At 45.5% G+C, this 27024-nt stretch overlaps 1 protein-coding gene across 1 annotated transcript; it reads left to right on the top strand.

The window, feature by feature from the left end:
* Positions 1 to 10476: 10476 nt before the first annotated feature.
* LOC8029795 (hydroxyacid oxidase 1) lies at positions 10477 to 26606 on the top strand. The gene is made up of 6 exons (XM_042294839.1): positions 10477 to 10679; positions 11849 to 12009; positions 19088 to 19179; positions 20483 to 20641; positions 23627 to 23696; positions 26515 to 26606. Exons 1-6 carry the CDS (start codon positions 10477 to 10479, stop codon positions 26604 to 26606), a joined length of 777 nt encoding a protein of 258 aa, XP_042150773.1.
* The last annotated feature ends 418 nt before the right edge of the window (positions 26607 to 27024 follow it).

Genomic DNA, 27024 nt, shown 5'->3' with positions numbered 1-27024 from the left:
TGCACAGAAGGTTGAGAACACATTCCCAATGACGTTTGTCACACGTCACATGCACGTCTCAGTGGGCCGTTGCGTCCTCCCTCGACGTTTATGATACGTCTGTTTACGACATCCAAACCATCAACGACGTTCATAGAACGTCTAGAAACCATTCCAAATTACGTTCCCTAGGCGTCGTGGGGTAGACGTTTTGTCCATCCCCCCCCACCCCCCCCCCCCCCCCCACACACACACACAAAAAGTGCTTCTTGAGTATTATTGCGAAGTCAATTTGCTCTTATGCAAGTACGAAGTAAGTCACTAAACCACAGGTTTGGTACGAACCGGTTATTTTAGCATTTTCAGACACGAGATGGAGCGCCGCCAAAAGACGTCTCTGGATGTGGCAGCCAGAAGTATATAAAACAAACAAATTCACGTAAAGAAATGAACAAGGGACGATGTCACGCTGCGCGGAATGTTCCACCGCTTACCTTGTTTTGCTTCTGATTAATCCGCTGACCCACCCCATTGCACATAGCTGGTACTCTCGCTGCGTGCACGGGAATGGTTTCAGAAGTGGGATCCTTTCCGCTGGGCATTCTTGACTGGGATTGTCGGAGGCGTCTAAAGGGCCTTGATCAGAGACTGGACTTGACGCGCCATTATCTGCACTGCCCTTTCTTTTCTGGGGGGCGTCATTCATATCCTCACAGGCACCTTGATCCGAGCAGTAATACGATTCAACGTGTGAAGCGTGATGGCCTTGAAAAAGGTCGACAAGCCGTCACTGAACACGACGGCGTTTATGGCGATCACCGACTTCTTCATAGGGGCGAATCGAGCGACTCAGTCTGGACAGCATTATTGAGAAATGGAATCGCAGCACTTCCATTGTATGCAGACTCTAAAAAAATCACGGCGACAAACAGCCTGCCTCGTAGACCCCGTAGACTTGACGGCCGGTGCTAATGACTGACTTTTGGAAAAAACTGGACCGGGTTACACCCAGAGCTGTTCTCTCTGGGCCAACATAGAGTTCAGGGAAATATTTTGGGAACGACTGAGAAAATACATGCACCCGGAACTAACGCTTGTCGATTGTTCGTCGCCACTATCTTCCCCACTTTTCTCTCTCGCCCTCTTCTTGCCGAGTTTCCCGACGCATCGCATGGGGCTCTATGGGGGTGCCACTGGCCTGTCCTCTGCCTGCCTTTCCCCTCTCTCTCGCGCCGCGTTAGCGCCGGCTCTGTTTTTTTTTTTTTTTTTGTCTTTTTTTGTTTTGCCGACATGTAGTTGCGGGCTGGACTTGAACGCTTTTTGGACCGTCACCTGGGCCATTCAACGGTTGGCATCATGAGTGCCAATCTACACAAACTAATCATGTCGTATTACACCTGAGACTGCGGTGGAAGAAATCGGAAGAACTTTCAGTAGAAGGAACAGACACAGAGAACGTCTCAAACCAAACTCAGCTGAGTTTGAGACGTTCTCTGTGTCTGTTCCTTCTACTGAAAGTTCTTCCGATTTCTTCCACCGCAGTCTCAGGTGTAATACGACATGATTAGCTACCACCAGCTCGCCTGCGCTCTCACCGTCTTTTCACTACACAAACTGTTTACAGTATCTACCGGATTTCGTCATTGCCGGGCATTTTATTTTTCGTAGTGTTCAAAAATGCGCAAGTGTGCAGTGAAATTGCGCTCCGATACAGTGCGTGCCGGCGTGCGATTTTTGTTGGGGTACGTTAGCAGTGCCAAAGAAAGCAAGATCTGTTTTGACAGTCACGTAACAAGACTCCGCACCGATCTACCGAAAGCGCTAATGGGCTGATGTGCTGGAATTTGGTGTTGTGGATGAACTGTGATGTTGATGCGAATTTCGTGGTTGTGCGGAAGTGAGCATGGGTAACAAAACAGGAAGGGAAATCGCCGAACCTTAAAACAATGCCAGGTGGTCGCGGAGCAGTATGGATGCTCATAGGAAATAATGCAAGCCTGAATTCACCAGCAGAGGAAATAGTGTGGTGACGCGCCTGTGGCGCGTCCCAGGACACAAGCAAGACAACAACGCGCGTGCAAAAGAAAGAAAAAGAATGGCACAATTCGATCCGTTCTAGACGCCATGAGCTTCATTTCCATGGGCTTGACTTTGCAAATTAAAACCGTAACAATATTTTAAACAAACCAAAAGTATAGCAAGTACATGTAAAAGGAATAACATTCCCAACATGCTTTCATAGTATTTTTTTTTCCTTCAGTGCACATTGAGTTTCGTATATGCCCTCCCTAGCGTAATCCCATGTGCAATAATTATATCTGAAATAAATAAATTAATGTGTAAATAAATAAATTCCTTCAAGCTCTCAAAAATTAAGTTTTTCTTGCGGCTCTTCAGTAGTGTCCACCTTGACCACAGCTGTAATTAAGCTTATAACAGTGAACGCGTACTATACGTGATTCTGCGGCTAGAGATTGAGCTGTAAAAGCGATAAAAAACACAAAACAAAGGTTGTGGCATGACATCGCCAGGGCGTCAATGACAAGACAAAAATGAAACGTAATTTAAACATGTCCTCAACGTTGAACAAAACGTGATGTGTCGACGTTGCCAGTATGTCCTGTATGATGTTTACGACAGTTAGGTGTGAACGCGACGTTGCTGAAACGTCGCTGACGGGACAATAATGTAACGCCACTATATGGACTTTATTTAAATGTCGAAAAAATGTAAGTGTTCGACACTACTAAAAAGTCTGTCTTGACGTCGTGGCGACGATGACGATGTAGAAGTTGAAACATGACGCCGCCAGCACGTCACAGACAGGACGATAATGGAACGTCATTTATGAACTTCACTTCAACGTCAAAGAAACGTGAGCGTTGGACGTTGCCTGAACGTCGTGCATGAACGTCGTGGGAACGTTGACGACGTTTGAGTTGAAATACAACGTCGTCACAACGTCACTGATTGGACTCTAATGAAACGTTATATGAGGACGTCACCTCAACACCGAAAAAACCCGACCGAAGTCACGCGACACGTCACGGACCTCAGGGACCTTTCCTCGACGTTTCTACGACGTTTTGTGCTGCCTGGGATATCCTATACCTCCCGCGTTAATCATACCCACGCGCTGGGGTTGGTAACGTAGAAAAGCGTGCTGAGCTCCAGGCATTGTCAGAAAATTGGCCGTTCTCATCACCGCAGTGGTTGAACACGAGCCACCACCCGAGTGTTTGCCAAGGCATTGATTGTTGCGAGCCGAATTCAAGTGCTCACCCCGTTCTCGTGTCCAACCCATGAGCCGCGCTCGAGTGTCGTCCGGTGGGTGGTATCGATGCCAGAATTTCGTCATCAAGCTTTGCGAAGAAAAGATCGAAGAAAATAGTCTCCTTTCAACCTCGAAATTTCACATCGGCAAAGAAGTTTCTGAATAAGTGGCGGTCTGTGCGAGTATACTTGGGCCAGGCTAGGACCAGTACATCTTTGCAAAGTCATGAACCTTCCAACCCGATATCTTTTCATGACCCCTTTAACATAGTCAGCCACGGATCCCCCTCAGAGCTGAGAGTCAAGAGCGAGAGGCAAGCAAAGTAGTTAGATATTCGCAGAAGCATCAGAACAATAAAAACAAGAGTAGTGGAATTTTGCTCTTTCTTCATTCCATATGAAGACGAGTTCTTTTTTCTTGTGGGTCGTGGGTGTGTTTTCATTTCTCAGAGAGGGCTTCGGGCATTACTAAATAAAAGGCCGAAAGAAAAAGGTTCTCGGCATTTTTGAAAACACAAAAAATGCTACAATCGACGTCTTCGATCTTGAACATTAAAATGAGCTGTTGGGCTAGTATGCTTGAACATTATGCTGGTAAGCTTGTGAAAATGGGGTATCAGCACGCTTCTAGCTATTGATGCCTATGTGCGATGTCAACTACCTCCCGTGTATGTATCGTCCCTTTGCTGTTTGCAGTTTCGGAGTTCCGTTGTCTCACAGTCTTTTACTTTGTCTATGTTGTTTGCTTCTTTTGGAACACACTTTGGTGAACCTTCTGTTTCTTAAAACCCCTCGTAAAATCGCGAGATTATTGTGACCTTTTTGCTCATCTCTTTTTTTTTTTTTATTTAACGTTCAAAAAGTAAAGGGAGTTAGTGTGAGCCTTCTCTATCTTGAGGGACTACAGTTAGGCCCCATTGAATGCTTTTTTTTTTCGTTTTAAAATAAAATCAACACAATTTTTGTTTTCTAACCAGAAGTGACAAAACGATGAATGTACGTTTGTAAAATAAAAATGGCGGCATCTCATAAACCAACATGTCGTTGCGTGCTTTTGCTTTCATGTCCTGAAAAAAGATCGGAGCTCGCCTGTTTTCGCACACAGGTTACGTCTACGGCCGATGGTGCTTCGGGGCGTAGCGCAGCGGCAACTGGAGGTGACCCTTCTGGGCGACCAGACGCTATCTATGCCGATCGGGATCTCGCCGACGGCTCTCCACAAATACGCACACCCAGACGGGGAAGCTGCCACCGCCAGAGGTGAGCACACCATTGTGTCGCAATCCGACCCATGGATATTCCTCGTTGAATTATATTGGATGATACGGAGAAACACTGAAGTAGAGGACGAGGTGATATCGTGGGGGGACGTCGGAGTGTTAAGCTCTGATTGGTAGACGCAAAGGGATAGTTTCCTTTGCCTCTACCCACGGTCTCCTTCCAGTCAGAGCGAACAAGAGCAGTTTCTACTTCTCGCGCTACGTGTCTTGTTTGAAGGCTGGTAAAGCGCGGTCTAAATCGAAACGTAATCCAAATCCGTATGCCGGAACACGTAAAAAAAAGGTGTTCCCGCGCACAAAATACAAATAAGGATTGTACGTCTTGGTTTGGACGGCCATACGGAAAACGTGGGCGTATTCAGAATGCGGGCGAAGGAGAGAGAGGATACGTTGGCCGGCGGAGGCTGGCGGAGGTACTTCGGCGGCCACGATTATAACGCGGTCCCTACAAGTGCCTCCGCTGTTAAAAAAAATAGCGCGTCGTTTGCTTTGCGACGTGGCGACGTCGGGAACGTCGATCCGAGGCGCGAAGTTCGGCGCCGATCAAGCGGAACGACATCGTCATAAGGCGGAAAAAGCACCTTCACTATACTTGGCACGACACGGAGAAGGGGGTTCATTTCATAAAACATGTTTGGCCCGCAACAAAAAAAGAAAAATCTGCTAATGCTCATCATATAATGTGTTGAGGATGTGGATAAGGGCCCGAGACTTCGTCTGGTTTGTAAAGTGGTTTCAAAACGCTAAAACTGGCAGTGTGGACTGCCTCGCGTGCACGTGCACATGCCCGCTGGTGGCGTTGCTACTTCTAGAAGGGCAACTTGCTATACAAACATGTTTATCCCCCCTTCCCCCGCCCCCCCCCCCCCCCCCCCCCCTTCCCTCCAAGAAGGGATCGTCTGAAAGCTCGAGGTACGCGATCTCTGCTGGGAGTATGACGGTGACTCTTCCCAGTTTCCATGTCGGTAGTTGCAAGTCGTCTTTCAGAATGACATCTCCATGTTGGAACCGTGTCGACAATCTTTGTAGGGTCCTGGGCACGGTGTGACGAAGCAATATGTATCCGGTTTTCTTGTGCTTCTTAAACTCTCTTCAAAACTCCAGCTGCTTTACGTTTCGCTTTTCGATGAATGAAGTTGACTTTTCCATTGCATTCGTTCGGACTGCACAATCTGCTGTCGATAACCTTTGCCTACAATCTTTGGTGAGTTGCGGTGCTGCTGGGGGTAACATGGTGGCTTGTGAACGTGGGATCTCACATCGTCCCAGCCAGAAGTGTTAAACTGACCACTCGATTTATGGCACGAATCGATCGGCTCGCTTGTTCATGAGCGTCCAGACGCTATAGGTGAATAATGGCGTACATTTTCGGAGTAAATGTCTTTAAACATCCAGCCGAAAATTTTTGTTCCATGGTGGTAAGGTCTTCGTTCAAGCTATACATTTCCCCGTGACGAGCTGCCAGCAGGCGACTGAAAGTATTGAGATGGCAATGTCTCCCGTTACGAGACCAGCAGGAATAACATCTGCGGCTATACGGCCGTGCGAACGAATCTGTCCTAATAAATTGTCACCGAGTCGTTAATATGAGATGGCGCACAGGTAAGGAATTTCTAGTGCTTCAGGTGATACTTTACGATTGCTGTGTTGGCTTTGAGTGGTGATGACCACGAGTCAACATTGATGTTTAGAAGCTATGTTTTCAAACGTGAAGATTGTTAAAACCTCTTCGCCAACGACTCCACAACCAAATTTTTCAAAAACATCATGTTGAACTAATGTACTCTGGCTGCACTTTTCATTAATATTATAATTGAAGGCTGTTCGGACGTGTTTATAAGGCCCATCCGCTGGCAGTTTGTAAGAGCGCAGCGGAGGAGCGGAAAGTGCAGCTGGTTATGCTTACAACTGCTGTGGCTACTTCACAGAGGCCTCCTCGACGGTACCTTATGTCCGACCCTAGCAGGTCAATCTCTTACTTAAACGGCAAACACGTGCAATGTGGCTTTCCTTGCTGAATTTAAAGCAGAAACCTGCTCGTAAAAATTTGGCTAGTTTGTTTTGAGTTGCAAGCTTAGCTTGATAGTTCTGCACCTTGCGTTCGATGGGGCCACAGAAGGATCATGCTGTTGGTCGGTGACTTGCTGACATAGTTCCCAGTGCAAGCGTTGAAGGGTTGGTTGCAGGGGAGGCATCTTAAAGTCTCATTCGCAATTGTGTATGTCGGAGATTGTTGCTTGCATAATCGATGTAGCCATTCTCTCGGATTTCTGCTCTCATCCAAAGAAACGCCATGATGATGGCATCTTGTTCTGTTCGCAAGGCAGGTGTATCTGGAGGGGGATGCCGGTGCCGCCTTTTTCAACTTCTGGCTTTACAGGATAGCTAGGTCGCAGGGAAAGCAGCGCATGAGGACGCGAAGCACAACGACAATATAGTTGGTAGGTGGAATATCTAACTCTTTCAAAGACGTGGTTCAGAAACGTATTGCCCTGTCCAGTTTCCGCAGATATACTACGTTGTTGGAGCTGTTGATCATCGGTAGACTTACAAAGTTGTTGATATGATCTTCGACTCAGGTGTCACGCAGTCGAAATTGGTCATTACGCACTGCCAGATCATAATTCAGTTCGGACAGTCGTATTCCCACCACAGCTCGCTTGGCGCAAGATATCAGGTACGGAAGGAAGTACTTAAACTTTGCGATTGGCGGGAGATCAAAATATACTTGAATGGTTGCGTTCAAATGATATCAACATCGCTGCTACTCGCAAAGTTTTACTTCGAAAGTTGGCGCAAGCAGCTTCAGGAGGGAGACTGTTGGAAGACTCCCCAGGGCAGATACAGGAGGAGCGTTGATGGAAGTCGCTTTCGTGGGAAGAAAGTCGTCGGGCTGGAGGTTGTCGAGTCGGAAATTCGTCGCGGTCGTGGCAATGTTCAAGAGTTGCGGCGGGTTGCCTCTAGACTGCAGGGCCTACTGAACGCGTGTGATGCTGTGGTGAATTTCTAAATGGTAATATTCTGCTCCTTCCTGTTCGTTTTTTAGATTGCCATCGATAGTCAATGCTAGTATTTCGCCTTCAAGCTCGACCAAACGCGTTTCATTCTGGATTAGCTAGTACAACGGAAGCAGGAAACTCCAGATCTGGGGTGTCCGCGTTCAGGAGAAGAACGTCTATGCTGTTGAGCTTTGGGCTCACGGTGCCACGGGTCCTGCATAGGCAATTTATCGTGATCCCCTCGAAGTGTTTCGGCCCCAAATGCTGTAGATGAAGAGAGGGACCCCGGATGTCATCTGGTTCGTAAGGGCGTTTATTGAACACTCAGTCTGCCGGCGTGCAAGCACTTGCGTGAACGTGCCCAAGCACTTGTACTTCTCTGCATTTTACATAAGGTGTGGTCAAGCTAAAGAACGTATGAATGCGTACTCTTTATTTAAGACGCATAAAAGGGTCTGTGAGGCTTGGGCAAAAGAAGACAAGTTGTCTTCTGACGAGGCTCCAGCCCTTTCTTACAGCACTCGGAAGAGAAATGGGAATATAATCAAAATAATTATACACAAATGGAGTGATTCCGACATCCAACAGAACACAAAACAGGTAACTGTCAACTTCGTACTAACTGCAGATCATGAGATGCCAAGTATATACTCTTTAACTGTTTTTAATTATAACGAACAAAACAAGAACGATATGTTCTTGGGCCGTTTCTGCTACAGTTGGGTGTGTGTTTAGTAGCTCTTGTACCAGATATGTAAGGTGCTGTGTACCGTAATTAGTTCGAACGCTAGGATTAGTATATTTCGCGCTTCTTAAACTTCTTAAACGTTGTAAAGACATCAAAATTATGCCCAGAGCAAGTCGTCTGCTTCTTGCAAAGGGGTTGCTATGACGTCGGAACGACGCCGGGTTTTGATGCTAAAAGCCTTGATATAGTGGGTATACCTCAATGCTAGATGGCCTTGATGTCTACCCTTTATTTATTCAACCAGCCAATAAGAGCTCGGCGTTCTGACATCATCGCAACTCCTATGTAAAGAGCATACGAACTTGCGCTCCAAATATGAACCACTCCTTAGTTAACTGACAAGTAATCTGTGCTTTCCAGTTATAGTGTGCCTTCATATACGTCGTTATACTGCGTTTTACAATAGTTTCAGTTGACGCCCCTGAATAAAATGGTAGCGAAATCTTCTCCCTCCTCCTCTAACGCGCACACCGCACACCTTTCATTTTCATGCTTTGCTTTTTTACCCCCGCACGTCGACTGTAACGCCGCATGGTTTGGCCCAAGATAGCAGCCGGCCTTTCTATACTTGAGTCAGAGCGCAGTGAAAGGCTGAAAAGCACACAAATACATACACACAGGCTAAAAGCGCACTGTCACGGTCTACCAGCCTCGAAGGATGTGCTCAAAGAAAGACGATGAAAGCCGTGGCGTTGCGCAGTCGGCGTTATTTGATTGGCGACCTGAGCTCATAGCATGCACTACACTCCGTCAGCATAGGCATTCCTTCTCCCTCCTCCTCTAGCGCGCACACCTTTTATTTGTATGTTTTGCTTTTTTACACCCGCGCGTCGACTGTAGCACCGCCTGGTTTGGCCCAAGATAGCAGACGGCCTTTCTATACTTGAGTCAGAGCGCAGTCAAAGGCTGCCAAGACACGCAAATACATACACTCTAATAAGGTGGAGAACTGGGCCAGTTGATCGACGTTATACATGATGGGGAAAACAGCTCACAAAACACGGACTACGAAGAGGAACACACTCGACAGGACAATGCTGTACTCGCAACTGTCAGTTGCGAGTACAGCATTGTCGTGTCGTGTGTGTTCCTCTTAGTAGTCCGTGTCTTCTGAGCTGTTTTCCCCATCATGTATAACATACACACAGGCTGAAAGCTCACTGTCGTGGTCTACCAGCCTCGAAGCCATGACGTTGCACAGTCGGCGTTATTTGATTGGTGACATGAGCTTGAGCTCATAGCCTGCACTGCACACCGAGAGCATAGGCATTCCTTCTCCCTCCTTTTCTGGCGCGCACACCTTTTATCTTTATGTTTTGCTTTTTTACACCCGCGCGTCGACGGTAGCGCCGCCTGGTTTGGCCCAAGATAGCAGGCGGCATTCTTCAAAGGATGTCCCTAGTTTTCCGTACATAGAGGCTTTTGGTTCAGTACGTTCACGCACAGCTTACGCTAGGTTCCGAAGTAGAAAGTCAAGCAGTGCGCCAAAAAAAGTGCCTCGTCACGCCACACGTAGTCTTTGTGAGCTCGCTGTCACTGGCTGAACCAATCGCGCACGAATAAAACCGCCAAATCAAGGCACATTGACAGTGCGTGGTGGTCGTAACCGAAAGTAGCAAATGCATAAAAGTGGCGGGCACCGTTGCGATTCACTTTTCGCGCCTCTCAATAAACTCCATCTGATCGCAGCGCCTCACGTCCCTAATAACGCTATGCGAGGCAGCCACAAGTCCTCCTCCCCTGCCCTCCTCGCCTCGCTCCTGTTGTCTGCTAGCGCGCGGTCCGCCATGTTCGTCCCAACTCGGCCACCATGGCTGTGTTCGAAATCTGCCGAGTTCCTCCGGGACGGGTCATGTCACTTGACGATCCAGATAGAACAACGCTGGACGCGGCTAGGTTTTCAAACGCCGAGGTTCCAAACGTCACTCGAGAGTGACGTCGAGTCAAATCCGCTATGTTCTGTTTAATCGGAATCTGAACGTGGGCACGGAACAAGGGTAGAGCGCGTCGAGGTAGTTTAGTAGCACCGATTACGCTGGAAATTATTGTGAGACAATATAGTGCATGGGGAATAAAAGCTTGTAACTCTAATCAAATTGTTTTTCGTTAACCTCTATACATTTGTCTTAACGGTTTTGTTTCAGCGAGCCAGGCTGAGAGGACGCTGATGATATTAAGCATCTACAGCAGCACCTCCATGGAGGCTGTGAAGGAGGCAGCACCAAAAGGACTTCGATGGTTCCAGGTGCAAATGATCCCAAACCTGGATTTTGTAAAAAACCTGGTTAGACGCGCAGAAGGCGCCGGCTACCGTGCACTCGTGGTCACTGTGGACATGCCTGTGGATGGAAAGAAAATCGTGGAACGCGAGGAAAGTTCCAGTATCCCGGGCGGAATCAGGTACGTTGTACTTATATCTTGAGATATCTAAGAAGGCTTAAGTAAAGGGGCCACAACGAAAAATTACCAAGCGTACCATGTTGATATTGGGCAGTTCCATATCGGGAAATGCCAGAGTAAACCGGTAATATTATAAAAAAATATTAGCGTATAATAATTTTTTCATAAAGGCCTATTCGATATCCGGGGATGCTGAAGTAAACGGACCTTGTTGATTTAAACATTGAGCGAACAATAGCGGTTTGATAAAGACCGGCTCAATATCTGGGAATGCATAAATTAGCGGGTCATGTTGGTGAAAGCATTAAGCGTACAATGAAGTCACAATAAAGTCCGTTTCAATATTTGGGAATGCCTCAGTAAACCGGCCATATTGAGAGAAACATTTAGCGAACAATAGCGTCTTGATAAAGGCCGGTTCGCAAATTTGGTACTAAGTGTAAGCTGTACTTATCCTATAAATAGGGCGCAGCATGTTTTACTCGAGCCTGCGTTGAGAAAATATGGTTGCATAAGTTTAACACTTACAAAGCTAGGCGACGATTCATATAACGTACAGGCGCGGTAACAGAACTGTATAAATTGCTTTCTTTGCAAACGCTGCGGGAAGCCAGTACTTTTGAAATCCTCAGCCACACGCTTGAATCCCTATTATGACGATCATGACAATAAAGATAATGCGAACACCAATGATACTAATAAATAATAAATGACTACTTAACCAACCATTTTATGCAATCACTCAACCGCTTACGACAATTCTCAGGGTGACGAGGCGCACCCAAATGGCGCTGTGGTGGAACGATAAGTCACATTTGGAATACCAAATGAAAGATAGAACTCTAAGAATTGGCACTTTCGGATGAGGAACAAAAGTTTGCCTAGATATATATTTTGCCATGCATGCTAATCAGACTATCAATTCAACCACTTTCTTAAAAAAACACGTTTTCACTATCGACTTTCCCCGAAGAAAGAGTAGGAGTTGTTATAGGAACGAGACGCGGAAGGCGAACCGTTTAAAAAACCTTAATATGACAAGCGGGGGCGAGTCGCTAACACATAGCGAAATGTCCCTTAATATTGTGTGGATCTTTAAAAGAACAATTGTGATATAATTTAGCCTTCGTCAATCGCACGAAGCCCAACACAACGCGCCATAAACCCAGATGCGCCAACTTCGAGGGAATCATGAACTCCGAGGATACGCTGCCTAATGCGCCGCTTTTCAAGAGGCAAGCATGGAGCGACCCTTCGCAGACTTGGGATCACGTCACCTGGTTGATGAGCATCAGCAAGCTACCCGTGATTGTGAAGGGAATCACCACAGGTGCTATTATCCTACATCTACTGCAATATTTCTGAACGCTATTGTCTTCCTGAGCAAACCTGACACTCATGAACACCTTAGCGTTTTCCCACGTGTGACCGAGATACGACTATGGTGCCTAAAACTCCCCTCCCACTGATGTGCTTAGCGCGACCTAAAACATGGTCTCTCGCTTTCCGGCTGATCCGATGAAAAAGTATCATGTTGTTAGCGGCCGTGATCTTGGTTTTGTCAAAGTATAGGTGGTGGATGTAGCAGCCTCCTGATCTGCTAGAGGTCGATCCCCAGCTTAATAGTCCAAGGAAGTTTCAGCAGTCAGGAGTTGAGATGGCACGACTACAGCGACTCTCGTTCGCACATGGTTCTTGCCAGAATTTACACGACCAGCCGCCCGGATTGCGACGTCCGACAGCTTGACACTCCTGCTTCACCGCCGGCCTGTTCACTTCTAGCCTGACGCCTTTGGGCCTCAGATTTCGAGGAAATGCCAAAATTAGGCCTCAATCTGGCTTTTTTTTTTTTTTACCTGATAATTTTGGGCCAAAACTGCCAAACAAGTGCTAGATTTAGAGTTTGCTACTGTCTAATCGGTTGATACGTGGCCCCTTTTGCACAACTCTGGCACTTCTGTAATTGTGTGAAAAACTAGAGAAATGCCATAAACGGCAAAAACCACTTTGTGTTAATTTGTTTTATGTATTTATTTTATTATCTCGAGGCCCAGAGGGCGTTATATGGCAACTAAAGCGGTTTTCTATTTAATGGAAAACACCTAAAACGTCTTTATTTGACTTTCAAGATCACGAATGCGGAGATTATCTTTAAATTTGGTGCAAGGAGGTTGCAGAAAATCCTTTATGAGGTACGGCTGAAGCTCCCCTTTTCAAAGCGTTACGTCATATCCAGAGTTTTCGGAATCTCCGCCATCCTGCAACGTCTGCGCCTATCAAAGTTATGCTCACGTACTCTTGCTATTCTGAAAAAAAAAGGTAAACAAAGACGTCACGACTGATGTCAGTTAGTGGAAATATACCTATCAAGTTTGCGATTGCACGCGCTGCCCACACAAGCGGCACGCGCTTGGCGGCCAAAAGATCTGGGTATGACGGGACGTAACGACTAACTGGAGGTTTTTCGTGTTTTCTGGTTTTTAGTTACATCTTCGGGAAAAAAACGAACGTGATATTTAGATTCAGGAGATAAAAAGTCCCCACTAACTTGTTTTTCTGAAGAACCTTTTTAGTTTTTTCTTAGGAAGCGGAAAGTAAATAACAAATACATCAAATTGGCAAACTAAAATTAAAAAAAACACCAAATCTAGGTTACAAAAAAAAACACATTAATTCCAAGTTTGAAAACTGAAAACATCGGTCATTTCGGCGACTGAGGTGGGCAGATGGTTCCATTTAGCGCTGGTCGTTGGAATTAATTAATAAAAAAAACACGATAGTATGACAAAAAGGGATATGTACTTTATGGTGACGATCTGTACGAAGAGGTATGACGGCTCAGGAAGAAGCTCGCTTTTTAGTGACTCATTAGAATGATAAATTTTGTAAAATAGAGCTAGTCGTGACACATTTTACGTGGGTCCAGTTGGGGGAGATTTAGGTTGGTTTTCATTGAGGGATATGCTTAATAAACGAGCGCAAAAAAAAAATAAAGCATGCACTGCAATTTCGCACTGTGCTTCTGTGTTCTTAGTAAAAAAGTCAAGGCCGAGATCCGATGCTGATGATGCATATTCAAGTTTAGAAAAGACGAGAGTTTTGTACAGAAGTAATGGTGTGAATGCTTACGCCTGCGATTAAAGTTGTTAATTATATAATTGATAGATGGTCTACCAGGAGAGGCGGTAAATGAATGTCGAGGTACTTCTAGGATGTTACCTCATCTGGAGCAAGCTCTGCAACGTAATAGGTAAAAACATTACCACCGAGCAGACGGCAAGAAATTTGCATTAATTTGCATTTATTATTAAGACGCATTTTCAATGAGCTACACCAAATGTAAATTTTGTTCAGATCAGCTTGAAGTGCGGAGGTATCAAGACTAGCGGAGATAACAAGAGAAATGACAGAGTTTTTGGCTAACTACTTGATTGATGTTCGTAATGCAGTTAATGCAAAGTGCGTGTGAGCGAAACAAGGATGAAGATGACCATTTTCGCTGAAGGGGAAAAGTGGACCAAAGCACAAATACAAATCTCCAAACGCAGCTAGCTGACTGGTGTGTGACCAAAAATATACGCCTGGTCCTGATATTAAACCAGCGATCCCTCCATTTCCAGTGGAGCACTCTACCAACTGAGCTAGCCAGGAATTAGACGTCAGAAAAACAAACACCCCCTTCTCTAGGGATTATGATCGTCTTTCTTGTCCAGCTTGCTAGCACCTTTGTATTATTTGCATTACCATCATACGGACTTTTTCGGTCGCTCACCAGTCATCTTGCTGTGTCTGGAGATTTGTTTTTGACCTTTGTCCCCCTTGTTCCTGTTCTCTAGAAGTATTATCGTCATTTTTGTCCAGCTCGCTTGCACCTTTGCATTAATTGCATGATCATTGTAACTGTAAATGCAGGCCGTTCACCCTTGCGACTGCTAGGCTGGTGGCAGCTGATAAAAACCGTTTGTTCTACTGACGTCTAACTCCTAGTTACCTCAGTTGGCAGCGCACTCCATTGGAAATGGAGAGGTCCCTGATTCAATACCAGGACCAGGCGGATTTTTTCGGTCGCTTACCAGTCGCCTAGTTGTGTTTGGAAATTTATGTTTGTGCTTTGCACCCATTGTTCCCTTCTCTAGAGATTATTATCCTCACTTGATTGGCGAAGAGGGAAACATAGGTAAATCATTTATGTAAATGAAAAATAGCGGGGTACCGATATCAGAGTCTTGCGGCATGCGAGAGGTGACCGGACAAGGCGAGCATTCGAAGTCGAGAGCTGTTACAAATTGGGTTCTGTTACATAGAAAATACTTGATCTTCTTGATGGTATGCCGGTCAATGTTTAATTTGCTTAAGTTGAGACAATATAGTATGAGAGAAATATGATTGAAAGCTTTTGAGAAATCAAGAATACCCAGTTGATATGAAAACAATTGTCTAAACCAGAAAAACGTTTTTTGTTTAAAGAAAATTTTGTTTCGCACGAATAAGATTCAAGAAGACAGTGCTAATATCAAGTAAAATAACTTGACTTAAAAAAAAATGGCGTTAGAATAAATTATATGTTCCAAAACTTTGGGGGGTAACTGATTAATGAGATCGGGCCGTAATTAAGTCGAGAGTGGTGATCACCCGATTTAAATAATGTCACTATCATGCCCACTTTTCAGTCGCCTGGTTTCACACAAGAACTTGGAGACAGTGAAATGAGCTTAAAGTTACGGACAAGTAAACTTGAAAATTATATTTTAATTTGGAGTAATACCGCCCGTTCCTATCTACAGTCACACTTAAATTTTTTATTAAGTGAATCACATTAACGTAGTCTATATACAAAGGACAGCAGGGAATGGCAACTCACATCGCTAATGTGCGAAAGACAAACAGGGGGCAGATTAAAAATTTACTTATAAAAGGCTTGATCCAAACTGAACAACATTTAAATCTGTCAAGAACCACACCGTAGCAATAACTTAGATAGGCTGTCTTATCTTTGGAATGAACGATGAAACTTCAGAAATGTTTGACATTTTTTTTCTATTGGTTGCAAAGGATGTGTGTTGTGGAAGAAAATGTGCTTAGCTTCCCTGGCTGCGTTTTTAAAAAAAGACGTAATGTGATAACTAGACCAGTGATCTTACGTATCACTTCATGTGGCATTGCGAAATAGCCGCATTTTTTTATTAAAAGACTCATCAACGAAACTCTGAACCAAGACAATTGATGATTGCAAGGAATGATCTGTGAATTTTTATTGACTAAACAATTCACCTTATTTTAAAAAAAGAGTTCAGTTTGTTTTAACAGTAGGTTCGACGAATTCCGCCGCGTACTCATCCAGAAATGTGCAAGTTCACTAATATTAGATGCAAAGTTGGCCTTTTGGTAGTCCCCATTATATTTTTTTTACTAAAGGATGATAATTGGGAAAAGTATATAAAACAATGACCACTTAGTTCCGGTGAAAAGCCAATCGATGAGCCTGGTCAAAAAAGGTTGTTAGGATGAGATCAAGCATACAGGCAATCGATTCTAAATCTTGCGTAGACTGAGTTATAAGCTGGGAGAAATTGAAATGGAAACCAGCGTTTCCAAACTTCACTTGATGAATCAGAACCATTTGGGCCGGCACCATAGCAAACTATTCTTGGAAAATTAAAGTTTCCTAATAAAATAATAGGTGCATGTGGGCATCTAACAACAATACAATTCAATACATCGTAAATATTAATGCAACATGTTGAAGATGCGTTTGGGGATCAATTACAGGCGCAAAACATTATGTCACGGTGTTGATTCGTATGCCAGTGCAGACCACTTCCAAGCAAGAAGGAACGGGAATGCGATAGGAGTGGATGTGCCCTGACACGGGGATTAGGACACCGCCTCCATATCTAGCATCGCGATCACACGAATAGATACTAAAAGGTTTTTCACAATCAGGTATTTTATTGTGAGATATATTTGCAGATAATCAAGTTTCTGTTAGTATAACTTTGGCACCAACAAACGCCTTGGAGCGAAATATTGTTAAAACCAAGTTAGACCACAGAATTGCCAAACTTGGTACAAGTTTGGCGTTCTTTGCCATGCCGCCTGGGGGTCTACACAGAATAGGAGCGAAATAGCGACTCGCAAAAATCATAATTCTAAGCCCGTGCAAATATTTTCTCAATAAACAGATGTTACGGGAAACATATAAAGTTATTTTGTAATCGACATTTGCAACCAGCGTATTGTTCAACGAGACATGAAAAGCCAGTCATAAATACAATAAACGATAGCATTGATTTTTGCTACTAAATTAAAGCAAAAGTAAGCCGGGACTATCTAATTTGTCTCCTAAAAATAATTTCAAAAGGAGTGTCACGTTCCCGGAGATTACAGTTGTCTGGAGGAAACAAACATGTCTATCATGTGCTTGTGACGGAGTAGAGACACAAACCACTGCTCGGTTTGTTCTCAGGAATCCTCAGATTTGTTGGCGGAAATTCGGGCTCGTGTTCTTGACCAATGAGCACGACGAAATGTCCATAGAACGCAACGGGCCCTTGGCATTGCAATATCAGCTACATTGTTGTAATTACAAAAGTGACACGAAGCTGTGATACAATATATAGGGTGGTTCAAGTCACCAGGCTCGATCTAAATTGGACCGTAAAAATCGACGCCTGCACGGAGCCATCTAAACTTTTCGTCAAAGGTGTATTTCACTGGTCTGTTTTTTCTTGTAAAATTACAAAGCGTAGTTCCTTTTTAGTAAAAAATAAGGCCAAGAAACTTGCCAAGTTCTACGGCGGACGGCGACCCAGACGACCAAGTTCAGTAGCGGGGTGTGTTTGGCCTTGGTATTGATAGATGGCGTCGGGAGCAGCGTCCGAAGGTGCAGCCGACCACCGAAAGATAGCAGACGACACGCAGACAAAATTCGTTGGCAGCAAAAGCGCCGCCGTTATGCAGACGCGTTTCTTTACTTTAAGTTTTGATCTTATTGTTCGCATTCATTTTTTAACCGAAGGTTCATTTCAAAAAGAATATATTCATTTTAATAAACCCCGATGGTCGCGAGTCGTCGCGATTAGGAGGTAGCGCTATCTATCAATAGAGAACGCCAAACATACCCCGCTACTGGACCCCTGTCGCCTGCGTTGCTGCCCGCCGTAGACCCTGGCAAGTTTCTTGGCCTTATTTTTTACAGAAACTGAGCTACGCTTTGTAATTTTACGAAAAAAACCGACCTGTGAATACACCTTTGACGAAAAGTTTAGATTTCTACGTGCAGGCGTCGATTTTTACGGTCCATTTGAGATCGAGCCTGGTGACTTGAACCACCCTATATAACAATTTTGTTTGGTGGTGGAGAGTTGAAATAGCCGATTGTCTTTAAATTTTCTGCTCGATGTTTCTTTTGGGTCTTTTCCTACACGGTGAAAATCTAATTTATGCTTTGTGGCAGACCTACATGCCCCAAATATAGTCCCACGGGCTGTTCACGGTCCCCGTAAAAAATTGTGGTTGAAAGTTAGCACTAATAGCATATATGTCGCCATAATTTGCATAACATATGCTTGTTTGCAATCGGTTCACCAGTCCGAAGTCAGCTATGACGTCATGTCAAAGGTGCCCACCGGAAGCCAAGTTTGAGTGTGCGGTGTTCAACGGGCACTCATAATGACAGCACGTTGCAGAAGCACTCTGGAAGGTCGCATGTGAGCGCAAGCTCAGCCGCAATAGACTAATCTATGAATGCTGGCAAGTTCCTGACCTCGCAAAATTATTTTAGATGACATAAAAAACTGCACCTAATTGTAGTGAACGACTTTGTCCGTAAATGTTTATACTCTGTTTTCAGGTCGTAATAAGGAAACGCTCTCAAACGTTAGAAGTAAAGTTCTCGTCGAATGTAGTTTAAACGTAATAGAAGGGCAGTAAATTTATTTTAAGAGGCTTAGAATAGATGCTTTACTAGGGAAATATACCTAATTGCGCGCGAATTTTACAGCCCTGGCGCGGACAGACCATGAGCAGATGAACGGCCTATGGCGCCTCAGAGTCGGAGTTCTTGCTTTTACTATTATTGGGAGCGGTGCTGTTGCCACCATGTCTCGTCGTAAGCACCTCTAGCGCCAGTTGAGACAGCCATCTCTGTTATTTTGGCGAACTCAGTATATCAATGTGCCGGCGGCAGCCTTTTACCCTTAACGCCGAGTGACAGCTGGACAGCATCGGAGAGCACAATCCACATGCGCTTTCTCGTACGCGAAGTGTCTGCACTTTTGGGGATGGTTTGGTGCTGTAAGCGAGCAACGTTGCGAATGAGCGGATTGGTAGATATTCCTCCTAGTAAAAGTTGTTGCTCGTAATTTTGGTGGTGAAAATATTAATTTCACTTTCCATATATCTCACAGCCGAAGATGCGGAGGAAGCCGTCAAGCGTGGTGTTTCAGCGATCCTTGTCTCGAATCACGGCGGTCGACAGTTTGACGGAGTCGCAGCAACCGTACGTATACATGGAACAAGTCCTACCTCTCAATTAACCGATCAATCTCTCGATCGATCGATCAAAAATCGTGGGAAGGAATTAGGAAGTAATGGCTTGTGCGCGATGTCTATCGAGGACTGTGCTTCCGGTGTTAGGCTGTCCGGTTACTCTACAGACTTGCATTAGCATTTTGCCGTTCATTATCACGTCTCCATTTTCACTCTCTCTAAGATTGCAGAGACGAGCGGATACCGCGGTCAACTTTTGAGGGATATCTAGCTAGCTTTTCGCAGATGCGCTCTTTGCGCAAAGCAAACATTTAACGACAGTGAAGCTAGTCCTCGTTTTTCCGTGGATAGGATTTATAGGACGAGCTCTTCAAGATTTCGTGTTTAATGCGAGGGTGTATCTTCGATGGCATCACGTAGCACAATGACATCACAAATGACCTAAAAATGCATTGTTTTTAGAGCGTCCTTGTGTTATACAAAGGAAGATATACAGTTTTTCATTGTTTTTCTTAGTTTGAAAGTGTCATAATAAGCTCAATCTGCTTCTCTGTACGATGCTGTAGCAAACGTCAATAATTTGTGGAACTTCGACAACCCTTTTCTGGGCTGGTAATATAGCTGATATATATAAAAAAGACGTACTGAAGAAACCTGTTCACGACGGCTTCCGTGCCGAAGCGTTGCGTTGCTGTGAAGCGCGTCCGCTTTCACCTTGAGCGCACCCGTCGGCTTCCGCGACGAAGCATCTGCGTTGCTGCGCTTTTCATTGTGTTTTATTGGGAATGGAAATTTAGGTGCCATTTATCTGCTGTGGACGGTTGCTCACACCGCCGGCTCAGCTCCATGAGACCGTTAATGGCTTCGCATTAATAAAAGTAAAGCTCTACAGAGAGATGCACTTACAGAAAGGAAAACACCACAGCACTGATTTAAAACTAAAGTTTAGTTGTCACGACCGCTCGTATAAATACAAACCGTCATGGTGATTAAAGTGAGATTTAAAACCTGATTCACATGGTGCGCCTTCAGTTGCGGCTTAGTGTCGACATTTGTAGTGCGGCAAAAAAGAACGAAGGGAAAGGTGCGGTTCTTAACGTCGCTGTTGCGAAATTGCAAGCAGAATCCCACCATGTGAATCGGCATCAGTTTGCGACTTTGTGTTTCCTTTTGTCTTGTTTGATTACACTCCCCTCCTTTAAACAGTAGGGTACCCATCAGGAGCTTTGTTCAAAACCATCATTTAGAAATATACATATATCGTTTACTAAGAAAGGTAAGCAAAGCTCTTTTTGTTCGTGGTGTCCCTGCAGATTGAAATCCTCCCCGAGATTGTGCGTGCAGTCCGTGGTCGTGTTGAGGTCTATGTGGACGGCGGAGTTCGTCGTGGAACCGACGTGGTCAAGGCGCTGTCACTCGGAGCCAAAGCCGTGTTCGTTGGTCGTCCCGCCCTCTGGGGGCTGGCATACAACGTAAGACACACACCGAATTACTTCTAAACGTTTTTAGACAAAGCGGGTATTTACGTTTTCTATAGAACCACGCAACAAAGGCAAGTATACAGATATGCTGAAATTCCGCAGTGATGGCGCTGAAGGTGGCAGAAGATAGTTTCTTTCGCTAACAAAAAAAAATCTCAACAATTCTTGTGGCATATTGTAATAAAAAATTTAATGAATTCAATAGTAGAATTGTCAGCTTTAATTGCAGTCGCCTGATTAAGTACCTCATAATTATCAAGGAAAAAATGTATAGAGTAACACCACCAAGACAAGTGGGATATACTTGAACTGTCTATACTCTGTTTCATACTTAGCGTGCAACGCTGTCAATGCTTTTGGCACGAGCGTGGGGTTTGATCTCGCTGATCATTTGCATCTGTTCTCGCGCAAACAAAACCATAGATGAAGCCACGCGCTCGCGCCAGTAGCTTTGACAGCGTTGCACGCTAAGTGTGAAACGGAGTATAGACACTGTAAACACTGTAAATAGTAGTACGTTTGGCTGTTGTTAATATTAATGATCTGTCCAACAAAGTGACCGGTACTCACCGCTGAACTCCTGGCAGCAACCTAAAACACAAGGCCGGTGCTTTCAGCTTAAGCAGCTGAAAGGCAGTAACCATCGAGAAATATTTTTAAGTGTATTCACTGATGTGAATGTAGTGGAAAGGTAGGGCCTGGCGTTGAGGTGCACGTTTCTCGTCTAAAAACAAAGCGTGTTTCAGAGCTGTTACCGCCCTTGTCTGGCTTCTATGTCACTGCACGCAGTTTCTAAAATGGACTATAGAAAAACGTACTCGGCACATTTTCTAACAAACATTTACCTCCACAGGTTGATAGCTTAGTTCAGTGTTTCTCAAATATTGATGTTTCGCGGACTCCTTGTTTATTGGCGGAGATGATGGAGGATCCCGTTCGTTGTTATGAAAAAGGCACGTATAGGTTAATTATAATATTGAGGTAATATATGGATATAACTAAGGACTAGTGTGAAGTAGGCTTCTCTCATTGACATACACACAAGACTCAACCGAAAATTGAAGCGCTTCTTCTCAATTTGAAAAAAGACAACTTATATTGCTAAGCTCGACTGAATCAGCCGGGCTTTGCGGTCCCTTAAAATGAACTCGCGGACCCCAGTGGTTCTGTCGAGAACCACTGACCTAGTTGGATAGAAATCTGAAAAACAGTCAACACGAAAGACAAGGACAAGAAACTGTCCTGTCCAGTCTCTTACTTGTCCATGCCGTTCGCACTGTTTTGAAACCCTTGACACGTTTGTGTTTGTTACTTGGGTCGCAGCTCTAGTAGATTATATTTCCACCAGTTGTCCGGAAACAATGCCCAAATACGCAGCAGCCGTCGAATGCGAGAAGATTGAGGCCTTAATCCGCCATAGGGTAAAGGCTGGTTCAGACATCTGCAACGAGCGCGTTATGTACGACTGCGCCCGTTGTGACCGGAGCGACCGGAACGACCGCTTTGGGCCGCGCGCACGCACACCTGCAGCCACTGCAACAAGCTCACCGGGTCGTCAGCACGGCACCGCTTCGACGCCGCCGTCAGCTGTTTCAGGGGTGCCTCTAAAAAGAAGGGGACGCACTGCCACTCACTGGCGTAAAAGAAAATAGAAAAACAGAACAAAATAAAGCCTCAGACTTTATTTTCTTTTTTCAGGATAGGCTTGCAGGGTAGAGGGGATGAAAAAAAAAAAAAAAGAGAAGAAAAAGATGCAGTACGCCATTTTGGACGATCGCGCTAATAAGCGACTTTAGCAATAGTACAAATCTCGTCACACGCCTTTTCCACAATCACAAAAGACGATGTGATCTTAGCAGTGATATAGCAACGTAGAAATATGATTTCGTGATCACGTAGACGTTGCGAGCGTTCAGGATTGCTAACACTAATCTCTTTTCTCGGGTGATGAAAACGCGTGAAAATTTGCACCCTTTATACATTACGCACTAGTAATGCCTTGAACTTGAACACACGCATGGAATGTGCAAAATAATAAATCCAGTCGATGTTCGAGGGAAGCACCACTGTAGTCGAAGTAACGAAACACGACGGCACAGGCGTTTCTGCTGTCTTGAGAGTGCCTCCACGACATCACCGCACGAGAAGACGGATCTTCCCTTCTAGTACGTGCCGGGTTATCATAGCGACACACGACAAGAATTCACAGTCAAGGATAGTGCTTTTACACGAAACGACAGGCTTCCTTTCAACTCCGCCGGCCTCGTCGAGGATCACCACCGACGCCATGTTTGAAGATACAAGGAACCGCAAGCGGCATGACGGGCATGCAACGCGCGCGGACGAGCTCTCCTCCACCTGTGATCAGTCTGTCGGTGCGGTCGCTTCCGCCGTTCTCGAACGTAGTGAGGAAGTTCAGCCCGGCTCAGCTCCTTGCGTTGCGAACGAACACGAACGAAACGACCGTTTGGCGCTTCGTTGCTATGGCAACTCCTCGTTCCAACCGGTTTCATTCTTTCGTAAGAATGGTGGTCGCTCCGAACGCAGGTGTGTGAACGGGCTTTAACATCCCGGGCGGGAGGATGGTGTAAGGGATTCAATATTCTGCCTTCGTCCTCGCTTTATTGAGGTCGCGCATAAAAACGTAGGCATAAACGAAGCTATATTCATGCATTTTTCTGTCATTCGCTTAATGATGTATTCATAAATGTGATGTAAACCTTAACGTTTAAACTAAATAAATCAAAACCTATTTAATTATAATTAGGCTGTGTGAAGATCCTGAGGTACCACAGTGTACAGACGAGGAAGGAGATATTAAAGGCAACTTTACCTTAATTCTATTGTCCTCTTCCTGCTCCTTCCACTTTGGTTTCTTCACTCTCTTCACCCTGCCTCAGGTGCTTAAAAATAATGGTAAACATTCATCAGCTCACCTGCGTCATCACTGTTTTATATATTGTTTTACGTTTTCAGGGGGAAGCTGGTGTCAGGAAGATGCTTGCCATACTCAGAGAAGAACTCGATCGAGCGCTGGCACTAATGGGTAAGTGCTCTCTTCGTCCTTATATTCATCGCAATCGGAACTCGCCATGGCCATCGAACGTGCGAAGTAAACAATAACGTAACAGCATAATATCCAGCCTTATACGAGCGAACAAAACACCACGACGTGTGGCCTCGACTGATTATGTTTCATCGACCGAGTATACACGAACTCATCTATGTTACGTCACGGCGCGGTGGCGGCGCGTCGGTCGCACTTCCGGTCTGGGACTGTCGGCAGAAGTCCCCATGCCAGACGTGTATTCCTGCGTTGTTTTGAAAGGAACCAGGCAAAAGCCTTCCTTCTCGTCAAAACGCCGCGACTGGGGCCGTACCAAAAGTGTCGAGAAAGGTTTGAAGGTCATTTTTCACGTGCTCGGTTCGTCCGAGAATCTGGATATCTGCCGTGAAAAGGGGAGAGCAGACGCCGTCGGACAACGATTGCTTGGGCGGGAAGCCATTTGGGTTGAATTCACGGATATTTATGGTCATCAGATTTATTTGTTTTGTTCCAACATGAACGCCAGAAAACTGTCAAGTTGTGCGGACCACCTGCGGACTAAGTTTAGTGCGCCTTCAAATTCAAACGGCCGCCTGATCGTTCGAACTTTCGTCTGCTCTTTCAAACGTTTCTGCTTGTCGTCTGCTCTCTTAGACGACGCCGGCCCATAGACCAATTGTTGGCCCGGTGCTTGCGATAAAAAGTAAGTGCAGGTCTCAAAAGACTTAAAGTTGAAGGTTGGTAAGCAGGCTCGGATGTAAACAGTAGATACAAGGAGATGTTGATCATTGTTACCACTAACCATCGCCAACTTGTTAGGCCTAATTCACTTGGTCCGAATATGCTTGCGATTTTCAGTATCCACGTCGACTATCTTGCAGCCTTAGCGGCGTCACGACTGAAAATTGCGAGCGAAATCGCATCATGCGAATCAGGCTTTAGCGTACATACTGCGGCGTCCACGCGGAATGAATCGCCACATGTCACATTATTCACGCGAAGTTGGGCGGTGTAACGAGCCTCAGTAATTTTGCTGACGCCGCTCAAGTAGTCAGACATCGGCAGGAAGACGTAGAGTCAACAATTAGAACGAGAAAAAGGGCAGGGGGACTCACACCGACGCCGACAACATCGCGTTCCAATGGTTTGTTTATGGGCGACGGCGAGCTTCTTGCCCACACCCCCCATCGCGCATGCACGGCGCCGGTGGCGTCCGCTAGGGGCGCGCCGGTTTGTTTGTAAACATGAGTTGGTGTATACTGGCAACAAATATTGGAGCGCATTATATGCTCTTTTCACTTCAATCTCCGTCCGGGTGCAGCTCGTTAATACGACCATAGATACGACACGAAGTGCACCTGCCCTTGTTCTCTATCGATGAGTAGAGGGCACATAGGGGTAGGCTACGGGGGGAAGAGGGCATCGGGGCTCGTGCCCCCCCCGGGCCATGATCCTTACCGAGACGCTGTTTACGTGCCACGTAACGAGCTTCTAGTATTGGCATGTACACAGAATAACGCCCACATTGCATTTATTGACAAAGTACACGGCAAATGGAATCCCAGCGTGCTTTCGTTAGCTCCAACTCTAGTTCTGGCGAGAAGGCAACGCGGCACCGATCACTTTTACGTCCGCTTGGTCCGCTTCCATAGCAGCGTGCCATTTTGCGATGTCCCACCAGGCTTTATTTCCATGTATTAAAGAGAAAAGACCCGTGGCCGAGTAGATTACGGCTTCCGAAGCACAGGGGCCTGGGTTCTACCCCCACAACTTTGCAGCTGGCACAAGCATTTTGTTTTTCAGATTTGTGGTCGCCGGCACATGCGTCGTGGTACCGGCGATGAACACACGGCTACGCTTGCGTGGTGATTGACATTGACAAACAGCGACGGACCAATGGCGATATACATACACTGCAAGATGTACTCCCCTAAAATAAACTACTGCTATTTGACGGTGCAAAAACAATTGCGCGGAAACCCCCCCCCCCCCCCCCGCCCAGAAAACTTCTCAGCCAGCCCCCCCCCCCCCCCCCCCCCCCCCACGAAAAAGGACAGTCTCCGCCGGCTGAGAGGGCATGTAATACAAGAAGGGGTCTCACTGTTCCGTCGGGGTCACGTGGCTTATGGACAGCGTTTGCAACACGGGCTGCGAGCAGGTGTCCAAAGCGCTGATCATCTGCGAGTTTCTCTGCGCCTTTACTCCTGCTCTCCTCCTCGCCGCGCGAAAACGCAGCGCATGCGCACTTGTGACCAATCGGCGCGAGAGGCGTTCGCCGTTAAATTGTGAACGCCTCTCGCGCGTGATTTGAACAATGCAACCGTCTGCATATCGTCAACTTTCTCTTTTATTTTTTTTTCTGCTAGAAGTAAACTTATACCAGCACACTCGTTATGATACGAACTCCTAACACCTAGGTTTTTTGCCGCACATACCCGAATCTACCGCGTGCTCCCAAACCCAGTTGAAGCATTTAAAGAAGCTGTGCACCAATTTTCACTTTGAAACAATTTGCATATTCTACTTTCGACATTGTTTATCTTGTCATAAAGGACAGAAAGCGCATCTGCTTCCTTCGAAATGTTGCGATTCCATCGCGTAATCGCGAGGGGAACGTGGCTTCGTGATGGTTACTTGACGTCACGTGAAACTGTGGTATTACCTGGCACCGCGACGCAAGGTGACATTGTAACGTCACAAAAGACTGATGCTACGCATTTAGAGCGCCCTGGGGATATTAAAAAGAGATACTAGTTTAGCCCTAGGAGAAAAAGTCCGACGTACTGAATTCAGCCTAACATCCGTTCCCACCACGCAGGATGCTCGTCCGTCGGCCAACTGAGCCCCGAGATGGTTGTACACCAAGACCACTTTCGAAGATGGACGAGATTTGAAAGGCGCGGAGAGTAAATAGCTGAGCTGCGTGTTTAGACGTTGTGTTCGTAAACAAATAAAGCAAATATTTGCCACATGATGTTTTTCAGAATTCTGCTACTGACATTTGCTGCGAGAATATTACTGACAAGGTACGGCCATTGGTGTCTTTAGTGTTTTTGAGTCTCATATTTCGCAAAGTGCCTGCAAATATGGATATGTTTGGTCGATGCTATAGTTTATGCTCTCGCTGTGTCTGTAGTTGGTAGGTACGTAAAAGGAGGCCAGGACATTGCTTTCAAATCTAAGAGCAGTCGGGATATAAGGTTTTCGTCAAAATTTGTTCAGGATACACAGGACACTAGTGTAACTTGAAGAAGCCTAAAATAAATATTTGTGAAAGAACGTAAATCGTCATGACTAGTTTCCGTTAGATTAGCGCACTGCTCAATGT

Source organism: Ixodes scapularis, unplaced genomic scaffold, assembly GCF_016920785.2.
Source record: "Ixodes scapularis isolate PalLabHiFi unplaced genomic scaffold, ASM1692078v2 PGA_scaffold6__148_contigs__length_123643588, whole genome shotgun sequence".
Taxonomy (NCBI): domain Eukaryota; kingdom Metazoa; phylum Arthropoda; class Arachnida; order Ixodida; family Ixodidae; genus Ixodes; species Ixodes scapularis.
Note: the sequence above shows the minus strand (reverse complement) of the source record. Positions and strands in the feature narration are given on the sequence as shown.

Bases quoted from the DNA above. Each gene is read 5' to 3' on its own strand.
- LOC8029795 (XM_042294839.1), top strand. From the start codon at position 10,477: ATGGAGGCTGTGAAGGAGGCAGCACCAAAAGGACTTCGATGGTTCCAG. The intron at 12,010-19,087 runs GTGCTATTATCC...TATATCTCACAG, and splicing joins TGTGAAGGGAATCACCACAG to CCGAAGATGCGGAGGAAGCC. The intron at 19,180-20,482 runs GTACGTATACAT...GTGTCCCTGCAG, and splicing joins TTGACGGAGTCGCAGCAACC to ATTGAAATCCTCCCCGAGAT.